General features: G+C 38.5%; 1 protein-coding gene across 1 annotated transcript; it reads left to right on the plus strand.

Annotated features, from left to right (window-relative positions):
- Positions 1-548: 548 nt before the first annotated feature.
- Positions 549-25,741, plus strand: nckap1l (NCK associated protein 1 like). Its single transcript, XM_067586897.1, has 31 exons — positions 549-749; positions 2,141-2,251; positions 2,838-2,930; positions 3,491-3,547; positions 5,008-5,150; positions 5,774-5,864; positions 7,359-7,496; positions 8,262-8,310; positions 9,200-9,356; positions 10,083-10,139; positions 10,251-10,347; positions 10,614-10,723; positions 11,144-11,276; positions 11,455-11,536; positions 11,689-11,747; positions 11,851-11,996; positions 12,136-12,268; positions 12,708-12,827; positions 13,226-13,365; positions 14,077-14,208; positions 15,248-15,466; positions 15,663-15,793; positions 16,930-17,027; positions 18,293-18,386; positions 20,089-20,171; positions 20,904-20,984; positions 21,941-22,034; positions 22,153-22,269; positions 22,899-23,008; positions 23,428-23,517; positions 25,166-25,741. The coding sequence occupies exons 1-31, from the start codon at positions 660-662 to the stop codon at positions 25,280-25,282; spliced, it is 3,372 nt and encodes a 1,123-aa protein (XP_067442998.1). The 5' UTR covers positions 549-659; the 3' UTR covers positions 25,283-25,741.
- Positions 25,742-26,189: the final 448 nt, after the last annotated feature.

A 26,189-nucleotide genomic window follows, 5' to 3' on the forward strand; every position in this document is an offset into this window, starting at 1 on the left:
GTTTTTCTTTTCTGGCTTATTATTTTAAACTTTTTGAAAGAATTACATTCAGCAGACTTTATTTAGATGACATGATTATGTAGTGATCTGTTCATTTCTGACGTCCCTGCTGACAGAAGTGTTTCGGTAGAGCAAGAGGAAGTAAGTCAACTAGCACACAACAAAAGAGGCAGTGTAAGTTAGACAGGAAACATGATGTTGCCATTCATTTACTGTAAATAACAGTATATTATAAATGATGTTTCCCCTCCAGGATGATTTCAAAGTGTTACAAAGTGATACAATAATTGGTGTAATTGTAAATACTGAAAAATTAAATGCACCAAAATATTTTCATTTTAAATCACTTTTTTTTTTTGGTAAACTTTTTGTAATTAAATATCATGTTTTGAATTTTTGAATTGAATTGCTGTCTTTTTTCATACAATCATGTCTATTTTCAACATACAATAACAGTATATAAGTAATTTTAACTCTCTAACACTCAACTTACTCAAAAAACTCAACTCAAGACTCCACCTACACTTATGTCACCATGTGACCCAGCAGCAGGGTGAGGCTCTGGGTGCACTTGTTTCCGAGGGTTCAACCACTGCAGCATACACAGGACCAGGAGGCCAAGGCTCGAACGGAGGGAGAGGTGAAGTGTGTCTGGAGCCATGGACTACCAACAGAAACTGGCTGAGAAACTCACCATCCTCAATGAGAGAGGGAATGGGGTGCTGATACGCATGAACTACATTAAGAAGGTGAGGGAGAATAGAGAGAAGTAAGTGGTGCGAGTGACAGCGGCGAGAAATAAGGAACTTCATTTTTGTTGTTTACGCTTTGTCTAAGTTATTTTCTCTAAAGATGTACCAGGACACCATTATTAGACAATACAAGGATACAAATAAAAATATCAACACATGGTTATTAACTGCTTCAGAATAAACTAAAATATTATATGTAAATTTCTGTTTTCAGTTTCCACTGAACTGTAGAAGAACAAAAGGCTTGGTTGTACACATTAGAAAATGTTATCTACGTAAATTGTTATCTACAGTACAAAGAATAATGATTAAAGCCAACATATAGAAGTACTTTATCATGTGTTTAAAGTAAAGTACTACAGAGTCTTACGGTATGAAGATGCGAAATACCAACAATATCCCAAAAATACACCATTTCTTGATGTCAAGAAACTCTCCAGGAGCTGTAACACAAAAAGCAGTAACAAGATAAAATGAGATAATTGTAACTTTGTTTAAATAAAAGTGGTTTGTGTCTATACTTGCTTAGGCAACATTGCCTTCCCACTGCATCTGAGCTCATTTCTCCCAAGAGGAAGTGCAAACAGGAAGTCAGTCTGCGCTGTCATTCACCTCAAATTTCAGTTATTCTAAACCGATTGCTCTGAAACTCAGTCGAGACTCAAGACAGAAAAAATGAGACCACGTTGGTCTCATACGTCAGCGTATAGTGACGGAATGAGACAGTGTAATATTTAACATTACCTGTTCTGTTGTGTGGGGCTTAAATGTTGTACAGTGGCTGAAGGGACAGTATTTATTTTGACATGCCAGACATTTCTGGATGTGACTTGCAAGAAATGACACTCTCCTCATCTACTGTACACATCTGTCCCCCTTTTTGCAACCCTGTGAGCATGTGTGTGCAAGAACTGTATGTTTGCATTTACTTGGAGCCGTTATTAAACTTGTGAAGATTTGCTGAGCATGCATGCATGTTCTTTGCAGTCTGGCTTCACACTTAGGAGCTGCTACACAGAGCTTCTAAAGAAAACAGCCCCACAGGAGCAGTTGGGTGTTAACTTTCTTGCTCAATGTCACCTTGAGGGTGGTTATTGGGGGAGCAGGGAACATGTATTACTCACTCTGCCCACATGTTTCAAAAGCAGTCTGAGAATTCAGTGATTTTCTGCTGACAAGCTTGCTTTCTGTTCTTTGGCTGCTCATAATGCAAAACATTACAATCAAAACCTGTCTGAGAATCCACAGACCGTAATAGCAGGACATAAAAATGTGTTGAAAATCAAGAATTTAACTGCCAAAAAGTCAAATGTGACAAATCAATCTCTGAGTGCTACAGTATAATGGGTAAACCGTTCACGTCACATCATTCCCCATCTCTGTCACAGACCTGTGCAGACGCCAAGCTGCGGCCATCCTTCCTGACAGATAAAACCATGGAGTCTGCCATCAAGTACATCAACAAGAAATTCCCAAACATTGACTTCAGAGGAAACATTGTAAGTATGAACGCAGCATTTGCACAAGTTTAAGTTGTTTTTTTTTCACCTTGTTTTCTATACGAGAAGATGCTTGTACATATTTTTCATGTTCTGTTTGTGATAATGAAAATATTATTTTGGGATCTTAATACAACAAGATTTGTTTGTTCATTGTTAGGCCAATAAATAATCATTCTGTGATCCACTGAAAACACAGCTGTCAACTAAAGACAAAAGATAAGAGTCAATAAACTGAAAAACTGTTTTCCTGTGATCACAAAACTACAGTCCTGTGATCTCAAGAAAACTAACTTATGTTGAGATAATAAATTAACAGTTAATAAGTAAGTAAATATCATGTTAATAAATTAACATGATATGCCTCACAAAAAAGTATTGTATGTTGTATTGTGTTATTGTGTCCACATTGTTTTAATATATTTGTTTTATAATCTGATTTATTTGCATTTGTCTAGTTGGTTTAATCAATCATTTATCGAAGCTAATCAACTCATCAACAGGAAAACAGATTTCAAATAGCAGTTTACCTTTCATACAATGTGATACTGAACCAGCAACCAACTGTTGTTAATCGTCATTGCAGCAAAATCTGAACGGCATCCAGCGACAGAAATCAGAAGTGTTGACAGCCACAGCAAGCTACTACGACTCTTTCCTGGATGTCATTGAGTTCAGGGTAATTGTTGTGTTTTCTCCATTTATCTTTCTCCCTCACTTTCTTTCTTCTTCTCTGTGAAATTTCCAATATACATTATGCTCTAAATATAAAAACACAAATCTGAAATTATAGAACAATGGTGGTGTTCACAGCATTCTCTCTTCTTTCCTTCTGCACAGCCTTTGTTTTAGACAAAAACCAGAATATATTTACATATAGAGTGGTTTATTCTGACAGCAAAATAATTGATTTTATTCCAAATATCAAGAACAGTTCGCTCACCACGGTTTAGTGCAGTCTGTTACACTTCCCTGTGCATTTGCATATTTCTTTGATGGAGGTCAGAGCCAGGCCGAGGCATCATTGGTCTTTGTAAGATTGTGAATAACTCAATCATGATGTTGTAGGACGATGCAAATGTAAAAACACTGTTAAAAACTGCTAAAGGAATCTATAACAATGATAATGTGTTTAGGAAATAGCATGAAAGGTTTACTGTAACATGATTTAAATGTTGTTTAGTTGCTGTGTGTGTCTTGTCTGTTTTCTAATCTAATTCCTCACTCTTTCTTATTCAGGACAATGTCTATGAGTTGCTAAACACCATCGATGCTTGCCAGTGCCTCTTTGATATTGTAAGTACTAATTATGTGTCTCTGAATGGAGCATTGTTTTAAGTAGAAGAAAACACTCTCTGTCTTGTGTTCTTTTCATTCATTCTACTACAGTATACTGTTTATTCCTGCCTGCGACATACTGTAGATGATGTTGTTTTCTCTCTTCACCACACCCACCTCCTGTTCAGTTTATCAGGTTTTTTATTGTCATAATGAAAGTGGCTGCTGTCTTGTGCATTATGTACTGTATATGCTCCTGTATATTTCACCGTTCTGTGTCTCCTCTACCTTATTTGTACAGTTAATGGGGACATTATAAGGATCTTGTGCTACTTGGATTTATTTGGGCAGCATCTTTCAACCACAGGACCTTTTCTGCCTAATATAACTGCAGATCGTCCTGATCCAATACATTTCTCATTGTTCGGTATTCTCATTATTGCAGTCGTAACATGTTTTACATTTACCTTTCAAACCCTTAAAGAAAAATGTCTGTGATGTAATTTCATCTCAAACTGACAAATATTAAAGTGATATTTCACTTTAACAATCTGCTCCTGCCAGCTTGAAAGGTATCTGTAAAAATTTTGTAGTTTGGATATTCAGGGAGAATAATGGTAGTGGTCCTGAATATGAATTCAGTGATTATGATGGATTTCATGTGGGACAGCATTTCAGGTTGGGAAAAAATAGCAAAAGATCTAAATCATTCAAACCACTGCTTCAGCATTCAAGCTGTACCCTTGCAGTAGTATGTAGAACCCCTGCCCCCCCCCCCCCCCCCCCCCCCCACACACACACACACACACACACAATTTACATTACCACAATGTTAAAATGCTTCATTACAAGTAAATGGATTCACAATTATACTTCGATAAAAAAAACCAAACGCTGAAGTATTATTAGTTACATGTTTTCTAAGAATCAAAAGTGAAAGTACTGTCTCATTCTGCAGGAAATGGCCTCTGGCCTCTGTGAATGACATATTATTGTATATGACAATATTAGATTGTTAATACTGATGTATCGATGTGAACATTTGGTGGAAGTTTTGCTTCACAAATTTGTATTCATTTTTACTTAAACTTAGCTTTTTTGCCAAATATTGTGAACACTGATAATTTTAAAAATTATTTTAAATTTAAAAATTTAGAGGTGCTAACAACTCGTAGTCATCTGAAACGTGACAAGGTGCCCAACCTCACTCTGCTTTTTTTAAGAGGTCACAGGCTAAAGTTTCCCAAAGGTTGGGAACAACAAGTTAAATCTTTAACAATATGTTGTATTTTATAATCATATCATGAAAAATCGAGCTATCAATAAATGAAGTAAAGTAAAAAAATACAACATTTACCATAAGTATAAAGTAGCGTGCAAGTAACTTTACTTAAGTAAAGTACTTGAGTAAATGTATTTTCCACCACTAAGTACTGGTCATTTTAGAGCCACTGACTAAACAGAAATGTCGATTTCAGGCCATCAACTTTGACTTTACCAAGAGCTACTTGGATCTGATTATCACCTACACCTCTGTCATCATAACGCTCTCTCGCATCGATGACAAGAAGGCTCTGGCGGGCATGTTCAACTGTGCTCATGAGATGACCAATGGGAGCAGGTGAGAAAACATGGAAGTGACATCACATATAGAGCACAATGTGCTTTTATGGATGGATGGATGTGTTTTCTATTTATTCACTCCAGACAACATAGTCAGTAATGGGTTGCACTTGCTAAGTGCAGCTTTCTAGCTGTGACAAACACTTTATTCAAGTGCTTTGATTAATGCCATTATGAGTTTGCATACCCTTCCATACAGCTATTCTTGTGATCCTCATAATTAATTAGAATTTTAATTTCTGCCTTTTCTGAGTGCCAAGTGGTATACTGTCATTTTGATTCCACCTACTCTGCATGACATTTATTTATACACTCCAAAATAGCAGGATGCTTATCTCACTTTGATACATGAGCAGAGAGCACAAATGCATACATTTTATTTGAATGTCACATTTGACTTGCACACCACACACAGCTACCACCTTGAGAGGGAACAGCTTCAGATCTTTATTATTCAGATGCCTAAAAATGAAGATGTATAAAATTATGAAATACTAAATGTTAATCATCCATACTGTCCCTGTTGGTAATGCTAGATATTCGCAATTCTGTTATTATAATGCACAACTTTTTTTTCTTCTTCTTCCACTGATTAATTGCACGCTGTAAAAAATCCTGCAGTGACCCTTCCTACCCACGACTTGGCCAGATGTTGATGGAGTATGATCATCCTTGGAAGAAGCTCACTGAGGAGTTTGGCCCACACACAAGGGTAAGCTCAATTGGGAGCAAAATGTGTTACTGTGTATATACAAGTACAAAGTTCATGATTCACTTTAATTCAAAGGTGGATAGTAGCACCGTTGAGTATGTTAAATGTTCCATTTGATTCAACTTTGTCCAAATTTTAATGGGATTTCTGCACCTCCATGACAAATTTTAATACCTTTATTTATGTTCACATATTTAAACGCAGCACATAAATACAAAATGACACTCTTCTGTTCTGGATATTACACCACTACACTTACAGTAAGGATATAAGTTCTATATTGCCAACAGTGAGCACTCCAACAAAGTTTGTGGACACTCAAACATTACAGCCAGATATGATACGATACGATGCGATGCGATGCGATGTGATGCGATGCGATACGATACGATACGATAAGATACGATAACTTTATTGTCAGCTTACATTGAAATTCCTTTTGCACCCTTAAGCAATTCCATTTAAGAGGTTGACACATAGATTGAACATATAGTTACACATATGACACTTTTCATAGCCGTACATAACACATTGAACAATCAAAACAGTCAAACACATCACATCATATCCTCTGGATTCAGATCTCAATTAGCAGCACACTGCTATGTGATTGTTGAACATCTCATTCCAAAACCATTAATTTGCTACTATAAAAGTTTTTATGGGGAGGCATTCCACAAGGTTTTGGATCCTGCAGGGATTTGCTCCCTCTCAGCCACAAGAGCATTAGTGAGATCAATCACTGATGTTGGTTAATAAAACCTGGCTCACATTCATTTTTTCCAGTTCATCCCAAAGGTGTTGAATCAGGGCTCTGTGCAAACTGGTCAGGTTCTTCAAAACCATGCTCAGAAAAACATTTCTTTGTGGATCTGGCTGTGTCCACTGGAGCACTGCTGTAGAGAAACAGGAAATAACCTTCTCCAAAATGTTGAAAAAAAAGATGTCTAAAATATCATTGTGTGTTGTACCATTAAAATTTCCCAGAATTAGAATGAAGGGGCATAGCCAAAATCATTAATATTCTTCTTCTAACTTAATTTATCGTAGTAATCCTTTGAAATGGAGTTACTGCTTGTGGACATTTATTTTGCCTCAAGCTCATTGCTTTTAAACAGACTTTAACTCAGTAGAGTAAGACAGTGTTAGACAATAGAGAAGAGAATTACTAAAAACAGACCAAAAGTACAAAAAATGTATTTCTGACACAGTGGCACCTTGCCAGTGCTTTAGGTATTACTAACACAATGCAATACAAATGATGCAATAACACTACAAATTACTTCTTTAACACTGGTACTTAGATCACTCTGTGTGGTGAATAATAAATTTTCCGTGTGTGTTAAAAACAAAATCAACCACAGTTTTTGAGCCTCAAAGCTTGTAATTGCTCTAATTTAACCCCCTTGGTTGGACTCCAAGTTTTCTCTCTCTGCTTCTCTCTCCATCTCTCATACTCACTGTTTTCCTCTCCTTGTTTTGTCCTTCTCCCAGTCAGTGACAGCAGCGTTGTTGTCTCTGAAGATGGTCTACCCACGCAGGAACCTGCCAGCAGAGCAGTGGCGGAGCGCCCAGCTCCTCAGCCTGCTCAGTGCTCCAGCTGCCATGCTGGACCCAGCCTGCTGTGACACTGTGAGCCCGCCCTCCCGTCACCTTTCCGCCTGTATTTATCTCTGACAGAAGGAGAAAGAGAGAGGAAGGGGATAATGTCTAAAATATGGTCTTTCCAGTAATGTTAGGTGCAGAAATGAAAGAAGGTGTCGCGGCTAAGATGCAATAACAGGATATGTATTGTTCTTCAGGTCAAGTACAGTCCACTTAGTCCCATTTTCCCTCTCCACTAGTTAAAGAGCTATCATTTCGAAAATTAATTATTTTTTCTCTTTTAACCCCTCTTCTCCTCCCTGAGCTTTTATTTCTACCCATCTCCCTTTTCTGCCTAGTCCGGTCCTCCTCCTGTTGTCCCTTTGATGTAATGTTATGATGCCTGCTGTCTGTGGCTTCCTCATATAAGAAACACAAGCCCAGCCGAGAGACCAACCTCCGGGCAACCATTTAGCCCATGAAAAGATACAATATATTTGAAAGCCAAAGACACCCACTCCTTAAAGGCTTTAGAGCTCTCTTGAGTTGCATTATCAAATGTACATTTTAGCATTTTAATCACATGTTGGGAGGACCATCAATACTTTGTGCATAGTGTATAATGCACAGAGGTTTTTATGGTGTAGTTATTCCAGTAAGAACACAGTAGTAGTGTGTACAGAGGACTAGTATGACCATTGAGCGCAATTGAGTAGACTGGCTTTTACTTTCCTCATAAGGTTGTTACAGTGTATGTAAAGTTATTGTAAATGTGTCTGTAATGGCATTTAACAAGCTTAATGTTCACCACAGATGGCATGTGAATACCTGTCTATGGAGGTGATGGAGCGGTGGATCATTAGTAAGTACTTGATGTCTCTTGATGGATCATAACTTATTCCATCAGTGCACTTTATCAAATTATAATAACATATTTAAAGGGCAAATATCATGCTTTTTGTGATTTTCTGTTTTTTTATAGTGTTATGATGTTGGATGTCTATGTTAAACATGATCAAAGGTCCAAAACATAAGTTTAACATACTTTATGTAAAAATGGTCCCTGAAAGTCAAAAGCATAGGCTTCATTGAATACTTTGTTTGCAATGTCACCTCCACTTTCTCCTCCTGATAACATGAGATTTTTTTCGCATGCCCATAAACGGCCATCTATTCCATAGCCTTTGTTGCTAAGGATGTTACACAGGTTGTTTACGTTGTCCACTCACATATTTCAGATCGGATTCAAGCTTGAACATGTATGGATGTATCTGAGAAGTTGACATTTTGAGTAAAGAACGAGAAAAAGAAGTGAGGGGCTGCATAAGATAAATAGGGACTTTTTTAATTGTAAAGATGTTCTAGTAGAGCCCCAGAATATAAATACAGACCTTGAAATGTGCATGATACGTCCCCTTTAAATATCAGTATTTGTAGCATTTTGAGATGTGTGTGTCTGTTGTAGCCTGAACACATTTCACAGACAGTGACACACTGGGTTTGGATACTAGATAAAGTTAAATTAAACAATCTTAAGTTTGTTTCTGCTCAAAACTTTCATTAACAAACATAATTTCTCTCTGTCAAAAACAGTGCTGTCTTTTGATTAAAAGCTTACTCAGATAATTCATTTTAGCAAGAAAAAAGTCCTAAACCTAATGAATGACTATGTACTGTAAGCACAGAAAGTAGTAAATTCATACCAGTCCTTAAAATTGCATCATAGCTGTTGCCTACTGTCCTCCTTCTAGTCGGCTTCCTGTTGTGCCACAGCAGTCTGAATACAAACCAGGCCTCCCAGGAGCTGTGGAAGATGGCTCTGCGGAGCGGCCTCTACCTCACCCTCACCAGAGATGAAGCACTCAACATACACAAGGTCTCAGAGGACCTGTTCGACGGCATTAAAGGGTATGTAAGCTGCAAGGCAGTGCTATGGTATTTACTCTGCACTGCAGACCATGAGAAAAAGTAGCCGTTGCTTAATTAAAATTGAAAAAGTAAGATAATAGGCAAGACTGTTTTTGCAACCTCATATTTGAAACAGTTGAAACGAATGAGAACTGATTTAGAAATGTGTCTTAAGTGCCATTGTCTGCTCTGGATTAAAGAGTCCTGAACTGTGAAGAGCCTCTCGTCTCCTCTCCTTGATTACTCTTTTATTCATTCATTTTAAATATAAAAAGTTGGACTGAGCCTACATCAGTTGAACTGCCAGATACTTTTTGGATACATTAACAATTCAGTTCTGAGTTATAGAATTCATTATTACTTTGTAAGTAATCAGATTACAACACAAATGTCTTTTTTTGGAGGGGTACCCTGTAACATTTGACGTAGTGTGTCCCCAAACAATCCAACTAATTAAACAGCACAATCTACTGGTGCTTGTTATAAACAAGACTGCATCAGTGGTGAAAAAAAAGACTTGACAAAATAATTAGCTGTCTACAATATATTGCTATGACATAGTCTTAAATTGTTATATGTGCAGCTGAAGCTGGAGCAGCTTGAAATGAGTATGACAATAAAATAATCCTCAGTTGAAACATTTATAAAATTACAAACAACAAACTGCTTTATTTTTTAGGAAAAGCTTCTTATTGTATTTCTATTTTTTTTTTTCAACTTTTTCAGATACAGCAAGCGAATTGCAGACATCAAAGAGTGTCGTGAGTATGTGATAGTCCACAGGTGAGACTGACAGGAGACTATGCTTACCACTTTTCTGTCATAAATATTCAATGTATTGATATGAGCTGTGAGAACCGAATGTCCATGTCCATTTCCTCTATGTTATTACAGCGGGGCTATGCACAGAGAGAGGAGGCATTTTCTGAGAGGAGCAATGAAGGAATTATTTAAAGTTCTGGAGGATGAACCTGGACTACTGGGACCAAAGGTAGGCATATAGTAATGAGTATAATGGTGATACTTGAGGAATTTAAATCATTTCATCACTGCAATTTATATGACTAAATTGAAATTCTGGTCACATGATTTGTGAAAAGTGGTGTCTTTGATCCAACTTTCATCCAGCACACATCTTACAGTCTGGGGAATATTTGGAGAGGAGCGGGAAATTCCTTTGAATTCATGACTTTTTCCTGAGACTCTTTCCTAACATTCCGCCTCTTCTCTGTTTTGTTTGCCAATCAAATCCCCAAGGCCCTGTTTGTCTTCATGGCTCTGTCGTTTTCCCGTGACGAGGTCCTGTGGCTCGTTAGACACTCTGAGAATATGCCAAAGATAAAAACGCCCGAGGACTACATCGACAAGTAGGTCATACTGTAGGTACAGAGAGATCAAACCAGGGACCGCTGCAGCTGGAGGTCACTCTGTGTCACATAATGTGCAAAAAACAGTCAGTTGTCATTCACTCAGAGGACATGAGCAGTGGAGAGAGAGTGAGGCATAATGTCTGATGTATAAAACTCCTCTGCTCATTTGGTATTCATTTATGCATCTTTACTTCAAATCCCAAAGCTATAACAGCAAAATGGTGTAACTTTAGAAGTTTTTCCTCCCTGAAAGAACATTAGTGCAGTGGCTACATTATGTCCAGTAGTTTTTATTATAGTGTAATTATCCGAAAATGTGCAGAGGACATTTTACAATGTATTTTGTACTGACTTTAAGGTATGAAAGGGAATTGTGAGTCTGGTTTTAATTGCTTTTTCTGTTGTTTTTTTTTCCAGTCAGATGGCTGAGTTGCTGTTCCACATGGAGAAACTAAGAGGTCTGATGAAAAAGTACAACCATGTAGTGCAGCGCTACCATGTTCAGTACCTGGCACAGTTTGATGCCTTGGTTCTCAATGACACCATACAGGTAGATAACATATTGGTGTGAATGTGCATGCCTATTGCATAAGAGTATTTTGAACAGCAAAGGTGCAGACGGTGGCAGGTGGGGGAAATCCAACAATAAAGCTGTTGCTGAATGCCTCGGCTTTCATTTAATGAAATAACAGCATCTCTACCTCCTTAACTCTTTTTCTCCTCTGCAGAACATGTTTGTGTGTCCAGAGGAGGAGTCAGTCCTGATGAGTTCATTTGTTTCAACGCTGTCCGCTCTCTCAGTCAAACAAGGTAATCACAACATAATACAGTAGATTATCTAAGCTAGTGTATACCCAATATTGTTCTCCAGCAAAAAAGAAAACAAGGGTAAGTACATTGCATTTAAAATGCAATAAACTCAATTTTATTTGGATAATGATGGATTACCTTTCACTCTGCAGTGGAAAACAAAGAGGAGTTTGATTTCAAAGCCCTGCGACTGGACTGGCTGAGACTACAGGTACGCAGGTTGATTGTGTAGCATCAAATGACACAAAGAGTTCAATTACAAGAGTACAAATTATGTTTATCTGCCTTTAAGTTTTCTTCATCTTCTGTTTTAGGCCTACACAAGTGTGAACAAGGCCCCTCTTCCAATAAAGGACTACCCTGACTTAGCAAAGGTGATGAACATGATCCAGTTTCACACTAGGATGGTGGACGATATGGAATGGATGCTGAAGGAGACATCTGATCTGTCCATACTCTGGTCAGTCTCTTCTCTTCTCTTCTCTTCTCTTCTCTTCTCTTCTCTTCTCTTCTCTTCTCTTCTCTTCTCTTCTCTTCTCTTCTCTTCTCTTCTTCTCTTTTTAATGTCTTGACTGTTTTTTTCTCTATTCATCTCCCAGTTCCTATCCCCGAGTGTTTGAGAAGATGTTTACCCAGAGCAGTGAGGAGATGACCATGAAGCGTTACCTCATGGCCTTCCCTTGTGTCTGCTCTCACTTCAGCTACTGTGGGCACCCTCTCTGTCCAGAAGAGGTCAGTGTTCAGTCATCTTCTGATGAGGCTATTAATCATCAGCTGAGGAGCACTAAAAACACTGACTACACTCCACATAAAGTTTAATTTCTTACACTTCCACATCACCACGTGGATCCTGTCAGCTACAGTCACGACAAAGTTTTGAGCTTTGTGCACAGAATTCACTCAATTTCCTTGTTTTAGCGAGTGCTTTTTTAAAGCAAGTGTTAATTTGTGAAGTCATTATATCTGCTTGTTTGCAACTTTTGTCAGCTTGTCAGACTGAAATTGGAATATAAAACAGTTTCCATTGTCAGTAAATACTGCACAAACTAGTATTTTTGTAAGGGAACGCATCTGTCTGAGTCTTTATACTTTACATGTTTACCTGTGTTCTATATTCTGTCTGTCTACATATGTGCACACTCACATATACTGCATTTGTTTGTGTGCCCAGACAGACGCAATGGAGAAGAAGAGTCTGCGTCTGTGTGTGACCTTCCTGGAGCAGATAGCCAGGCTGACCAGCAATGTTATATTAGAAATATGTGCTGAGCAGTGCAACCTCAACGACCAGGTGAAGTCTGAGTCTATTTCAGGTTTTAAAAAACTAATTATTTAGCAGAGATTGATTCTGCCAAAGTCCCTATCCAATTATAATCATAGTAACAGCTTGGCATCTGTGGATTTTGCTGGAGGCAGGAGACAGACTTTCGAAATTGAGTGAAATGATAACACAGGTCTAAAACTCTGGAGTTGATTAATGTGGTGTTGTTTCTTGAATCCCTTGAGGAAAATATGACCAAAATGTTAATTTTTTGACTGAGTGCTTCCAATGTGAACGTAAAACTCTCATGTTTGTCTTTGAACATGGTACCAAATGTTTGTGAGGCTGAATTCTTCTTCTATCTGTCTTCCTCTCACTCTGTTTTCTTCTTCTCTACATCCACCTCTTTCTACTTGATAAACCCTTAGTTGCTGCCCAAACACTGTGCTGAGACTATCAGTGCAGCTCGCCATAGAAAGCAAAAGAAGCCGATGCCAAAGAAAGGAGAGGTCCAGAAAGAGAAACCAGGGGCTGAAAGCTTGAGGAAAGACCGGACCGTCCTTACCAAGTCAGCTTTTCCCTTTGTTTTCTTGATTATGTGCATCACTTTCTCTACTTTGCTGACCCTGCCTGAGCCTCTAGTCATTAGCAGGAGTTTGGAAAACTGAGTGCAATGAATATATCCCTGATTTCTGAAGACATGCATCATTATCAACGGGGAAGTTAAATAAACACTCAACTGTGTACGATTCTAGTTTGCAATGATTAGAGTCAAGTTAATGCAGTTCGTGTCTATAAAAATATTATAATGCATTTTCAAATCATCTCCTTCACCCCATGACACTTTTTTTGCCTTAAGATATCAGGAAGACAGGATGAAATTGCATCAACCAACGAGACATGATTAGTACTGAACCTTATTAACCTTTACCATGAGTCAGGGCTGACAGGTACTGAATCATGCTATTAGAAATAAGAAACAAAACACCTCCGCCTATTAGAGAAACACTTTTTATTGGCAGTACATTCTATGTTGGCTCTTTCATTGTTTTGGTCAGAGAAAGCTCCTTAATTAAGAGTTGTAATTCTGTCTCGCTCACTCCTCTCAGTTTTACTCCCCTCTGCCTCAGTTTGGATATGTGTTTTACAACTCTTAAGCATGTTTATCACCTTATTTGTCTGAGAAATGAACATCCATACTGCAGTCATTGTCAAAATATTTCCCCTTAAGACTTGTCTCCTCCCTTCTCTCTCTCTGTCTTTCCCCCTTTCCTCATAGTGTGGACAAGATGCATCTGAACCTGACAGAGCTCTGCTCCTCCTACAGTCTCTGCAGTGACTTTATTGTCTTTAACCACATTGTCGTTCCCACCGAGTTCCTCCTTTCTCATCTGGAGACACGCCTCTCTGAGTAAGCTGAGCAGGGATGCGGGGGATTATCTTATGTGTTGAAATAAATGTGGCCCTGAAGGTTTAGTAAAGAGTCCCTGGAGTGACATTTGCAAATGTTATTTCCTCTGAAGTTTTCTGTGCTTCCTAGAAGCTACTCTTATGCACATGTCACTTCAGCAATACTGAAAGAAAAATGTTAATTATTGAGTGAAAGAAACATACTGTCCACTGATCATACTGCTAGTCCATAAATAAATGTACAATGGTACCATCATTTCACAGTTTTTATACTGCTGGCTATCATGCCATTCCCAGTGCTTGAATACTCACATACATGCTGTTCGGTAGGCTGACCTCCTTGCTGGACAGAGGCTGTAGAAATGTTAACCATGAAAAGTAAATCACTCTGACCATGGTGTGACAGAGTGCTGTGAAAACTTAAAAGCAGCTCAAGCTGCATTCGCCCCAAATTGCCACTTATTCACACACTTGGACATAATTTTTTGTCCTCTAGACAAATAGGGAATCATTTGGAGTTTGTCACTTGTGAAATGTCTCCTCCATCATTATAATGATCCCAATTCTACTATCTGATTCCTCCGTGTCAGGCTGTGTTGCACCCACTTAAAAATCTGAGAAGAGATCCATCATGTCACTCCCTTGCTCTGTGTCATTTCAGTGCTAACTGTTATTTAGATTAGGGCTTGGTACCAGGGCAACCTAATGTTTCTGTGTATATACTCTGTTTTGTCTCTCTGTCTTAGCTGATGATTATCTCCAGTCACCCTAAAATTAGCGCCCTCGAGAAGCAGCGTGCTTGCAGTGATTGGTTCTTACGAGGCCAAAATTGTAAATACAGTCCATTCAGGGAGAGAGAGAAAGAAAAGGAAGGACCCTGACAAAAAATAAATAAGATTGCAGTGAAGCCCTGGAGCAGCAAATTTGCTGACCTAATAAGAGCGCTCCAATGCCACCATGGCTCGTTTAACCCGTTTTAAGGTCCCATCTGTCCACCCGGGCCCGGTGATAAGTGACGTTGGTTAAACATGTTTCTCCAGGATCATCGTGAGAATGGCCAATTACAACCAGACCACCCAGGAGATAGCCCGTCCCTTGGACCTCCTGGCAGCAGTAAGAGCCTATACAGCCAGCTTGCACAGCCTCTCCAGCTACATCAATGTGGACGTCACCCGGCTGGTGAAAAACGTCCTGCTGCAGCAAACCCAGCCACTGGACTCCCGCGGAGTGCAGACCATCACAACCCTTTACACAAACTGGTATGTGTGACGCGCAGGTGTATCTGTACTGCATTAAAAACACAAATATCCAAATACACATCAATTCGTTTGCACATTGCATAGCCATAAACAGGTACAGGCAGCATACTAGCCTTGTTTTCTTTCTGAGTCTTTCACTTTCACTCTCTTTAATTCAAACACCAGTAAGTCTTGTTTTGTTTTGTCTGGGCCACAGGTATCTGGAGAGTCTCTTGCGTCAGGCCAGCAACTCCCTCATCGTCCACTGTCCTACGATGCACTGCTTTGTCAACCAAATTACTGACAACGAACCAAGTTTCAGAGCAGAGGAGTACTCGGATATATCAGGTCGGGCCCAGAAATTAATCACAGTTATTTAAGTCCCTCTCCACTCAAAAATATGTTTTGCTTATTGTTACTTAACTTGGATGTTTGAACTTCACTGTGCAGAATGATGTATCTTTGCATGACATGTGCAAAAAGCCATCAATGAGAAAGAAATGATTTTTGTCTCAGTTTTTACTTTTTACAGACACATGTTTTTACATTTGACAGGCTCAAAAAGTTCCCCTGAACTTGGAAGTTTCATGATCAGGGACCCACAGATCCAAGAGATGATTCACTCTTTTCAAAAGACATAACTAGCAGATCAAATTCACTCCTGTGACACCACATGCAGAGGGAAGATTATTGCTCAAGAGAATGTTAGCCTTGTTATTGTGGTGCGGTGTTTTCTCTCACACTGCCTGTCATGCAGTTTATTCTGACACTGCCTGGCTAATGTAAACTTCAGTATTGCTTATCATCTCCCCTGCTCTTCCGTCCCTGCCTCATAACTATTCCAGCGTCACTTGTCTCTCCTTCACAAAGCCTCCTGTTCCACCTTCATGCTGCCTTGAAGGAGTAATGGGCCTTCTTATAACTGTATTAAGGCTATATTCAGTCTGCTACAGATCTTAGGTCATGCACACACAAGCATACATGAACATTATACACACCTACACTCTGTGATGCTTTCACAAGGCATGCACACACTCGGTGCCTTGGAGACCACTGCACATCAATAGACACCCCCTCACAATGTCATCATCATTGTCTATATTTGCTCTGTAGTGAGGTATCTGCCTGCCTCACGGTGATTCACTCACCCATCCATTAGCCACCTCCATTTTTAACCACACACGTCCCTATCCATCCATATTCAGGAAGCTGTGTGAAAGGTCTAATAGCTGCACTTGTGTCTTTCTCTCATTGATTCAGCTCCACACACAAATCAGATTTAATCTGTGTCCTTTATCTTGACTGAAACCTTGTATTTGAGTCCTCTAAAAACACCACTCTAGGATGAAACAACACATCTCCACTCGAGCCTCGGTCTATTGTGCTTTTTTGGCCACATGATATCAACAACAATTAAGCTTCTGTTGATCTCTCATCTCTCTCCAGCCATGATTTTTAAATTATTCATGTCTTCTTCTGAACAGAGTTACAGGCACTGGCGGAGCTAATTGGTCCATATGGCCTGAAGTTTTTGAGTGAGAACCTGATGTGGCACATCACCTCGCAAGTCAGTGAGCTAAAGGTACGGTATGATGCAATGTGTTTGTTTCAAGAATGGAGACTAAGGACTCATACCTTGAAGCACGTTTACTTTGTTATCTGGGGAATGCTTCTGAGTAAATCCTCCTCAAATCTGAAACATGGACATATATTCTGTGTTTTAATCAAAGACAATTCAGTAAACCTGCTTGAACTGGCACCAGGAGTTGTCTGAAGTGGGGAAACGACACTGCTGCTCAAGTCAAATCTATGACCACAGCAGTCAAGCTTAAACATTTGTCCAGTAGAATAAATTCTAGTAGAGAAACTAAAATATATTGAATTCACACGATTCCTTATTTTGCTTGAAAATGTGTGCACCCAGAAGCAGTTTGGGGCTTCAAAGCTAGCCTTTATTTTGTTAAAGATTCACCACGTTTGCTAAAAGGAGTCATAACATGCATTTTGTGATTTTCTGTTATTTTTATACTGTTATGACGTTGGATGTCAATGTTAAACATGATCAAAGTTCCAAAACTTGAGGTGTATTTATGCAAAATGCTCCCTGCAAGTCAAAGGCCCAGGCCTCTGAACGCTTCGTTTGTTACCTCTACTTTCTCCTCATGATAACATCAGATTGTTTGTGCATGACCACAAACAGCCGTCCGTTCTGTAGCCTTTGTTGCTAAGGTTGTTCAATGGGTTGTTCGTGTTGTCCACTTGCATATGTTGGATTGGATTCAGACTCGAACATGTACAGATATATTTGAAAAGTTTCCATTTCAAGTATGAACGAGAAAAAGAATTGTTAAAAGTGAAATCCTACTACTACTGTGTGTTTACGTAACCTCCTGAAACCCTGGAAGTCTGCCGAGGGGCAGCATCCTGGAGCTAACCAATCAGAACAGAGTGGGCTCATTCTGAGTGGGACTTAAAGAGACAGAAGCTAAAATGGCCTGTTTCAGACAGAGGCTTAACTGAGGGGCTGCATAAAGAGTCAGTATAACATAAATAAGGTTTTTTTAACTGAAAATCATACAAAAATTTCCCATTAGAGCCCCAGAATATAAATATAGACCTGGAAATGTGCATGATACACCCCCTTTAACTCCTCCTCACATACAAGAGACTATTACTGTACTGTGCCAGGCTCCCCACTCTGACACCTGTGATTGAAGTGAGGAGTTGCAGCACTGCAGCTCTGAGCTTACCGACAGAGAGATCTGTCACAGCTATGACCCCTCTCCATTATAACTCCCACCTGAAGGTGTTTTTTATCGCTTATCTCACCTTTTTCTTCTCTGTCAGAAACTGGTGATCGAGAATATGGACGTCCTGGTACAGATGAAAAACAACTTTGATAAGCCAGAGGAAATGGTCGATCTTAAAAAGAGGCTGACAGGTGAGAAGTGGGAACAGGTATGCGGGGGCAGATAAGGTGGAGGAGATGTGAAGAAAGAGGTAGGAGGTGGAAAGGAAGGGAATGGATAAAAGGTGTTGGCTTGGCAATAACAAGAAGCAGAGGAGTACTATAGATGAATCACTCTAAACTGAAAACCGAGGCCATAATTACTTCTGTGTTAACTGCAAATACATACACATCTTTGTATTTCTAACAAATCATGAGGATCCTGTTCTTTGTACTTGTGTCAGTTATCTAATTCAGTCTTACATAATATTAGCCTGCTAAAATGATATTTATTCATTTTCATCCATCTAACGATGTTTTGAGCAAAATGAGTATTGATTTGTTAATCTTGGATGAAGATACAGTATTCTAGATATAATAAACTCACTTGTACAGAAAACTGGGACCAGGATTAAACTTCTGGAAAGTTTTCAATGTACAGATAAGCATAAAATTGAATTCAGATGTTGATTTCAAGATGCTGTCATAACAACCTGATGCAGAGGAGGAACCAACATTATAATCAGCACTTGCAGGCAGAATGAATGGTGAAAGACAAACAAATATAAGACTAAATAAAAAAGTGAACATATTTTACACACATTTCACATTTTAAAAGAATATTTACAGTTAATGGCTGTTTTTTTAGATTCTCTGCTATTAATTTAAAACATAAATTCTATAATAATAAAGTCAATTTTTCTTTTAAAATTATGGTCAACTCTTGTTATCCTACTGCATGACTGTTTTGTAGGTTTTGTTAATAAAAATACACCAAGAAATTAATTTTACATTCATATTTCCTAATTAAAAAAAAAGAAAACACCATGCTTTCTGTTACAAATTGGGCTACTGCCAGTGATCATACAACATGAATGTATTTTTACAAGTTTGTGTTAGTAAAAATACTTCAAAAATTGAAACATTACAATTAAATCCTTTAATGCCACAAATATGACAGGCCTTTCTTTTTAAAAAATAAAGTCAAATAATGGTGATTCTACAAAATGGCTGTATTTTTAGATTGGGTAAAATTATTTACTCATTTTCTTTATATTAAGTTACTTGAAATCTTTTAAGGTGCTACCACCCAAGAGCAAAAGTTGATTAAATTTTAAAAGAGAGCAAATACTCACAACTTTGCTTTTTACATTTTGCTTTTTTGTTAAATTATTAGGAACACTGTGTGAGGATGCTGAAGAAGACAATCTGTGTGTGTGCTGTAGTGAAGTTTCTCTAATGATTTAATGAGAAGAAAGTTGTAACATTTGTGCGGACTCGTCTGTAAATAAATGGATGTATCTATGTCTTATGTCTGTAATCACTAGATTCATAATCAGTCTTTATTTGTATTCCTCCTTACTATGTAAAGCTCATAAAAATCTAATGATAATGTAAAATGACTTTACTTGGCCACCTTTCCCAGAGCTGCACTCTTTTCTCTTAAAGTCCACATTATCAGAAGTTAATTGAAGTACAAATAATCAGGTGAACTGTCAGACAATATAATCTCATTTGCTCATTGATAACACGTTACACATTTACCCATAGTGTTGTACTGGAGGGCATTGCTTTATAGGAGCAGCTGAAGGGCATTGCTTTATAGGAGCAGCTGATGATGCAGTGTTGTGCGTAAGTTTACATAATGAACAATTTACAGCTGTCAGACCCTGATATGTTTAATATGCATTCGTAGGTGGAGAGAACGTGCTGAAGAGGATGACCATCATCGGGGTGATCCTGTCCTTCAGATTAATGACACAGGACTGTCTGAAAGATGTAATGTCCATCAAGATTTTATGATTTAATTTAAAACTCTTAGATGAATCATATGCTGATGAAACTGTCAGTAATGCAGTGTCGGTACAACGGACATGGGAAGTTAAAATGTATAAAATCAGAGAGTTAAAATTAAGAGTGAAAGTTCATTCTTTGACCTTGGAAATTATGGTTAGACAGTTTTTTAAAAAAGTAACTCAAGATTCACTCACCAGCTTACAACTGCCTTTCATGGTCAGTGTTTGATGTTTACTTAGTTATCATGTATGTGTTGTATGTTGTATATATAAGTTATATACGACCACCTGTTCATTATGTGAAAAAGTTCCACACTTGATGACAACTGAGCAAACTTCAAACTGCTGAAAAAGACTCAGTTGAAAGCTCTAGAAAAAGCTAGTAAGTGGAGTTAAGATTTCAAGTCAAACTTCTCTAAGAATAGATATTGAATGTCTTAATTAATTAGTGCCCAATTAACTTTATTGTTATGGGTACATATTATTGACTTGACGTCAGTTTCCATATATAAAACAACAGAAATATATATTTTTTAGCATTTTTCATATAAAACAATGCAGGTTAAAGTGCTTTACAAATCTAAATTTAAAAAAAACAAATTATTACAGCTCAAATGTAGTCTTCCTGAAAGAGATTTGTCCTTGACAGCTTGATATATAAAGGTCTTCTTGTTATTATGAAAGAAAAATTGTGTCATATAATCTCATAATCTAGATCCTGCATAAGCATTGCCCGTACCTGATGGGACCCATCGTGAGCCTGCGGGACTTCATGTCCCCTGAAACCGACATCAAGGTAATGCACAGCTTTTTATCCTTCTTCACAGGAACTAGTTACTTTATAAAAAAGGCATCCATATGTAGAGATCCCACAGAGGAATTGAAGTGCAAAAATCAGGGTTTCACTGTGTATGAATCATCGCATCACAGTTTATCAACAGTATATTAACACTGTTTATTTTCACAGGGCCAACTGAATGTGGGAGAATTTAAAACTGCTTAGGGTTGAGGCCATATTATTGTAATGACATTTATTCCAATGTATATTTACATTTTAGACTTTTTGGAATTGACTGATTTCCAACAAACGTTAAGAATGCAGAATATAGTGCAAATCAGAGTGTATAGTATTGTATTAATTTATATGTGATCCATGCAACAGTAGATCTGAGCTGGAGAAATGAAGAGAAACAACATTTTTTGTGCTCTTAGTACCAACCAAATTAAATTCCTTATCTCCCTCTGGAGCAATCTGTGTGAATGTGACTCATGAACTCCCCCTCCTGTACTTACGTCTGGCCTCTGAGTGAGGCATGACAACCGTGTCACAGCCCAGGCCAGGATAACCCCAAAGACGTCAGCAGCCCCCTCATGCCTCCGTGAGAGAGACTCTGATGATCGCCGCTGCAGCTCTGCGCTCTAAACCACATCAGTGGAAACATTCTGCCCAGACAGGCCAACCATGCGTGCAACCAGAAATAGTGCAAGATCAAAACCTGTGTGTCAAGACAAAGACACCCACAACTGATTTAGTGTCGCTCCTTAGAGAATATACAGTATGTCACTTTTATGACAGCTATATGAAGTGTAAAACACAGATCAGCATCCCACTAGCTGTGTTTTTGTGATGTGATTTACAAAATGTGACAAAATAAAGATAACATAAATTATACATTAGATTTAAATTGCACCTCTTTGCTGCTGGAGCTTGATTCTTAACTGTTTATTTTATCTGCACCTCCTTTTATGCAGGTGACTCTGAGTGTTTTTGAGCTGGCTTCTGCTGCAGGGCTGAAATGCGATATCGATCCTGCCCTTGTCGCAGCTATTGGCAGTATGCACACAGGTAACACTAAAACTATTAGTGCCACATCTGAGGCCAGCATGATGTGCTCTAATGGCTTAGTCATCAGGAAAAGAGAGTGTTCTTTTATCTTTGAATGTCCTCTATGAAAAACCTGCAGATAACACGTCCATTGATGAGGAGTACAAGCTTTCCTGTTTGCTGCTTGTCTACATCGCCGTGTCCCTGCCCACCCTGGCCCTGGACCCCAACTCTTTCTACAGCCGAGAGCATGGAGGTGCATAGTCATTCACTCATTAATTTTCAGCTGCAGCAGCTTGACAGTGATGAATATCCAGACAGCACTCAACCAGACACTAATCACTTCTTCCAGTCATTACTAGCCGACTGCTGATAGTGTATAAAAAGGTGCTCCACCCTGTACATGAGGCTTATTAGCATCTCTATGTATCATACTTTCCAGTCTGACTGACGCGGTCCGAAACAAAGTATGTTGGTTAATGAGAAACACGTTTCTGTTGAGAGACTTTTGTTTACAGATAACTTCAGCTGACGTGCATCGATACAGTTACTCTTGGCATGCAGCCCTGCTGACCCTAACTGCTTGGCTCCGAGCCTGGACTGCAACATTAAGAGCAGCAAATAGCCAAGATTTCTATCAAAGAATGGGGTGGCGTTTGTCTTGGATTATTTTCTTTGTCTCTATTTTCCACTGGCATGTTTGAAATAGATTTACCCTGCGAGCTTGAGGAAATATGCTCAGTATGCTCCCTGTTAAGTGTTATGGATCATTAAGTAAATTTCTCTAATCATTGGGCCACAAAAACATCCTCTCTGTGGCTAAAGTTACAGGACATATTCTCTCTATTTTTTTCTGTGTTGAATTATGTATTTTTATTTTCTCAGGCCACAACAACAACATCCACTGTATAGCTACAGCTATCAACCAGCTGGCTGCTGCCATGTTCACTGTTCAGAACAAGAACATAGAGCAGCATCTCAAAGAGTTTCTCCTGGTGAGTGACAAATATTGAATCAAGTTTCTAAACATTTTATCTCAAAAAAGGGGCCAGATTTTATAAAAAATTCTGGCCTCACAAATCAGCAGATTACAGTAATGCGGTATATAAATATGTTAATATGAGGTAGGAAACAAGAAATTCTTAATTCTGCGGAACAAATTTGTGTTTTCAAACTTTTCTCTTGCCTTTTACCAGTTTTCACAGAAAAGGGTGATCATGGCATGCCAAGAAATAAATAGAAAAGACATTTGAAGGATAAATGGTTTCTTGGGCACACTACTCTGACAGTGTTTAAGTTCAAGAGATTTCTCAAGACACTGCCAACCTTTTCCCCTGCTGAGGTCACGTCCACCAGTGTAAAAACGTTCCAGTTGTTTGATCTGTTTCTTTTAAACTCTTGTGTCATTCCACAGCTGGCGTCCTCCACTCTGCTTCAGCTGGGACAGAACGTGGAGAGAATGGACAGCAAAAACCGAGAGTCCATCTACTTGCTCCTGCACATGGTAGGCTTGCCAGGACAACACTAATTATGATAGGGATTAAAATATCTTCAAATTTACAACAAGGCACATGAGAGTTTAACATTTGACTAATAGAAAAGCCTGTAACCTGTCATTAATTGAGGTCTTTCTCTTTACAATAAGCCATCAAGCCTGCAGTGTCTTATATGATGGTTTATGCATTATCTCTAAAACACCAATAAATTAATGATTAGCAATAAAGTAATTACTGGCAACTTTTAAACCCTTTATAGTATTTATGCATATTTTAAATTGGTGCAGAAATTTCAAAAAGATGGAGAGGAAGTTTTTTCACTAACAAGTATTGTAGAACCAAAGCCTTTTATTGTTTTTTTTCTCTCTGCCATAGACCTCCATCATGTCCAAAAGCTATTAAAAACACATCAGTGAGCCACACTGTTACACAGGCTGACATAGTCTGTTATTATGATACACATGGCAACTGTAGTTTATTTTGAGTCAGTCCTACAAACACTGTCCTGCTTAATATTAATATAATTATTAATCCACATCTGAAAATAATCCCCAACAAATGCACTATTTCCTCCTGTCTGAGTAGCATTTTCTCGAAACTTAAAGGTGCAGTGTGTAGCATTTAGTGGCATCAAGCAGAAAGGACTTGGCAGAAATGGAATATTCATAAGCATGTTTTAATTAGTGTATTATCACCTGAAAATAAGAACTGTTGTGTTTTCGTTAGCTTTATATCTACATAGGGAGCAGGTCCTCTTCCACAGAGCCCGCCAACTTGCAATGCCATGTTTCTACAGTAGCCCAGAACAGAAAAAAACAAACTCGGACTCTAGAGAGGGCCTTTTGTGATTTTTGCAAGTTTCATGGCCACCATAGGTTCTCCTACATGCTTGGAAGGGGAGGGAGAGGGGTAATCAGTTGATTGCAATCTGCAACCTCACCGCTAGATGCCACCAAATCTTACACACTGGTCCTGTAAGTGTTCACCTGTTTATTTATATAGCACTTATCAAAACCAGAGATTGCAAAGTGCTTCAAAAGGACAACATGAGAAAGAAACAGAAAAATACATGAATACAATCATGTAGACAAATGACGAAATTGAATAAGGGAATACGTTAAAAAACAACACTTTCAGAAGCAAAAACAAAGGTCATAAAATGGAGCCCTGGGGCACTCCAAAGTGTACAAAGGAGGGGGGGTGAACCATTTGAATCCCAGCTGTCCCAGGTCCTCTCTGTTTTGCATTTGCATGTTCTCCCCATATCTGTGTAGGTTTCTGCTAGGTGCTGTGGTTTTCTCCCACCATCAAATACATGTATGTTAGGGTTAATACTCCTGTCAGTACCCCTGACCAAGGCACTGGAGTTGGTCCCTGGGCGCTGCAATGCAGCTGCCCACTGTTCCTAGTGTGTGTGTGTGTATAGGATAGGTCATATGCAGAGGATCAATTTCCCCACGGGGATCAATAAAGTACATCTTCTTCTTCTTTGGTTTGACAAGTAGGAAGTATACTTGTGACCCATTTAAAAGCTGTGCATCTTCAGAATGTGTGAGAGAGCAAAGACATGGCTGTTTTTTTGTCTTCCAGTGAGCTTTATTAATAATAAATAATATTGTAAAAATTATCTTATTCATTATTCTCTGATTCATTTAGATCGTGGAGGAGTCTGCGTTCTTGAGCCAGGACATGCTAGAGAGCTGCTTCCCTTATGTTCTGCTCCGAAATGCCTACAGAGAGGTGTACAGGTCCTTCGTTGTCACTCTGGGGTGAAGACTTTGTTAAATACTTTTAATTTAACCTTTATTTATCCTAAAGATTGTTTTAATGTGCACGCAGTTCATGCTATGTTTTCTTTAACACTCAGTCTTTCACTCTAAAGCTTTGCACATTCACATCAGTCTATCTTGATAACAGTAGGTATTGACAAAGCTTCTTGACTCAGTGCTCTTTGTGTACCTGGATTTCAAAAGATCTTCTTTGTTTTGCAAACTCTCTCTTATGGTGTCTATCAGCCAGTATTATGGAGTAGATTTAAGATTGCTGAAAAATTATTAATATCAGCTTGAATAATTCTAATGCAGATCAGGTATATTCTGTAACAATCCCTCTGTATCAGTGTCAAACTCCACCACATAAATAAAACATGTTTTCTAAATAACACATTTATGCAGATTTGTATTTTATGAAGTTATTTTTTCTAATTTTCCGTGAATAAAGATTATAATAATATGCAGTTTGTTTTCTTTTTGGTCTCAATTCAACATGTGTTCCTCGTCTATTTCCAGTCTACTCTCCACCCTCTTCTGCCCTCCCAGCCGTCCTCCCTGGATGAGAGTCTTGTCCTCATTTTCCATGTACAATTTAAATGATGCACTCCAGTTTTACCGAAGTGAAATTGCTTGTCGCTAATTTTAGTCGCTCTTTTGGTGATTTTATTTTGCAACCAGCACTGATCCTCCTTTCATTCTTTTTCCTTTTTCCTATTCCTCTTTTCTCTCCTTTTTACCTTATTCCACCTTTTATATTCATTTGGTTGCCACACCGGAGATATGGATGCTCACATCCATTTATGCAGTTGTGTGTGTGTGCAAGTTGCATTTAGGGATTCAGCATCAATGGCCGAGGGACACAAGAACACAAGAGGTTCAACTCCCACTACAGGAAACATTCATGAATA

The sequence above is a fragment of the Thunnus thynnus genome, chromosome 4, assembly GCF_963924715.1.
Source record: "Thunnus thynnus chromosome 4, fThuThy2.1, whole genome shotgun sequence".
NCBI lineage: Eukaryota > Metazoa > Chordata > Actinopteri > Scombriformes > Scombridae > Thunnus > Thunnus thynnus.

What these genes read in the sequence shown, in the direction of transcription:
- nckap1l (XM_067586897.1), top strand. Translation starts at nt 660, where the DNA reads ATGGACTACCAACAGAAACTGGCTGAGAAACTCACCATCCTCAATGAG. An exon ending in AGTTTGGCCCACACACAAGG is followed by an intron (nt 5,865 to 7,358) that starts GTAAGCTCAATT and finishes TCCTTCTCCCAG; the next exon opens with TCAGTGACAGCAGCGTTGTT. An exon ending in ACCCAGCCTGCTGTGACACT is followed by an intron (nt 7,497 to 8,261) that starts GTGAGCCCGCCC and finishes TGTTCACCACAG; the next exon opens with ATGGCATGTGAATACCTGTC.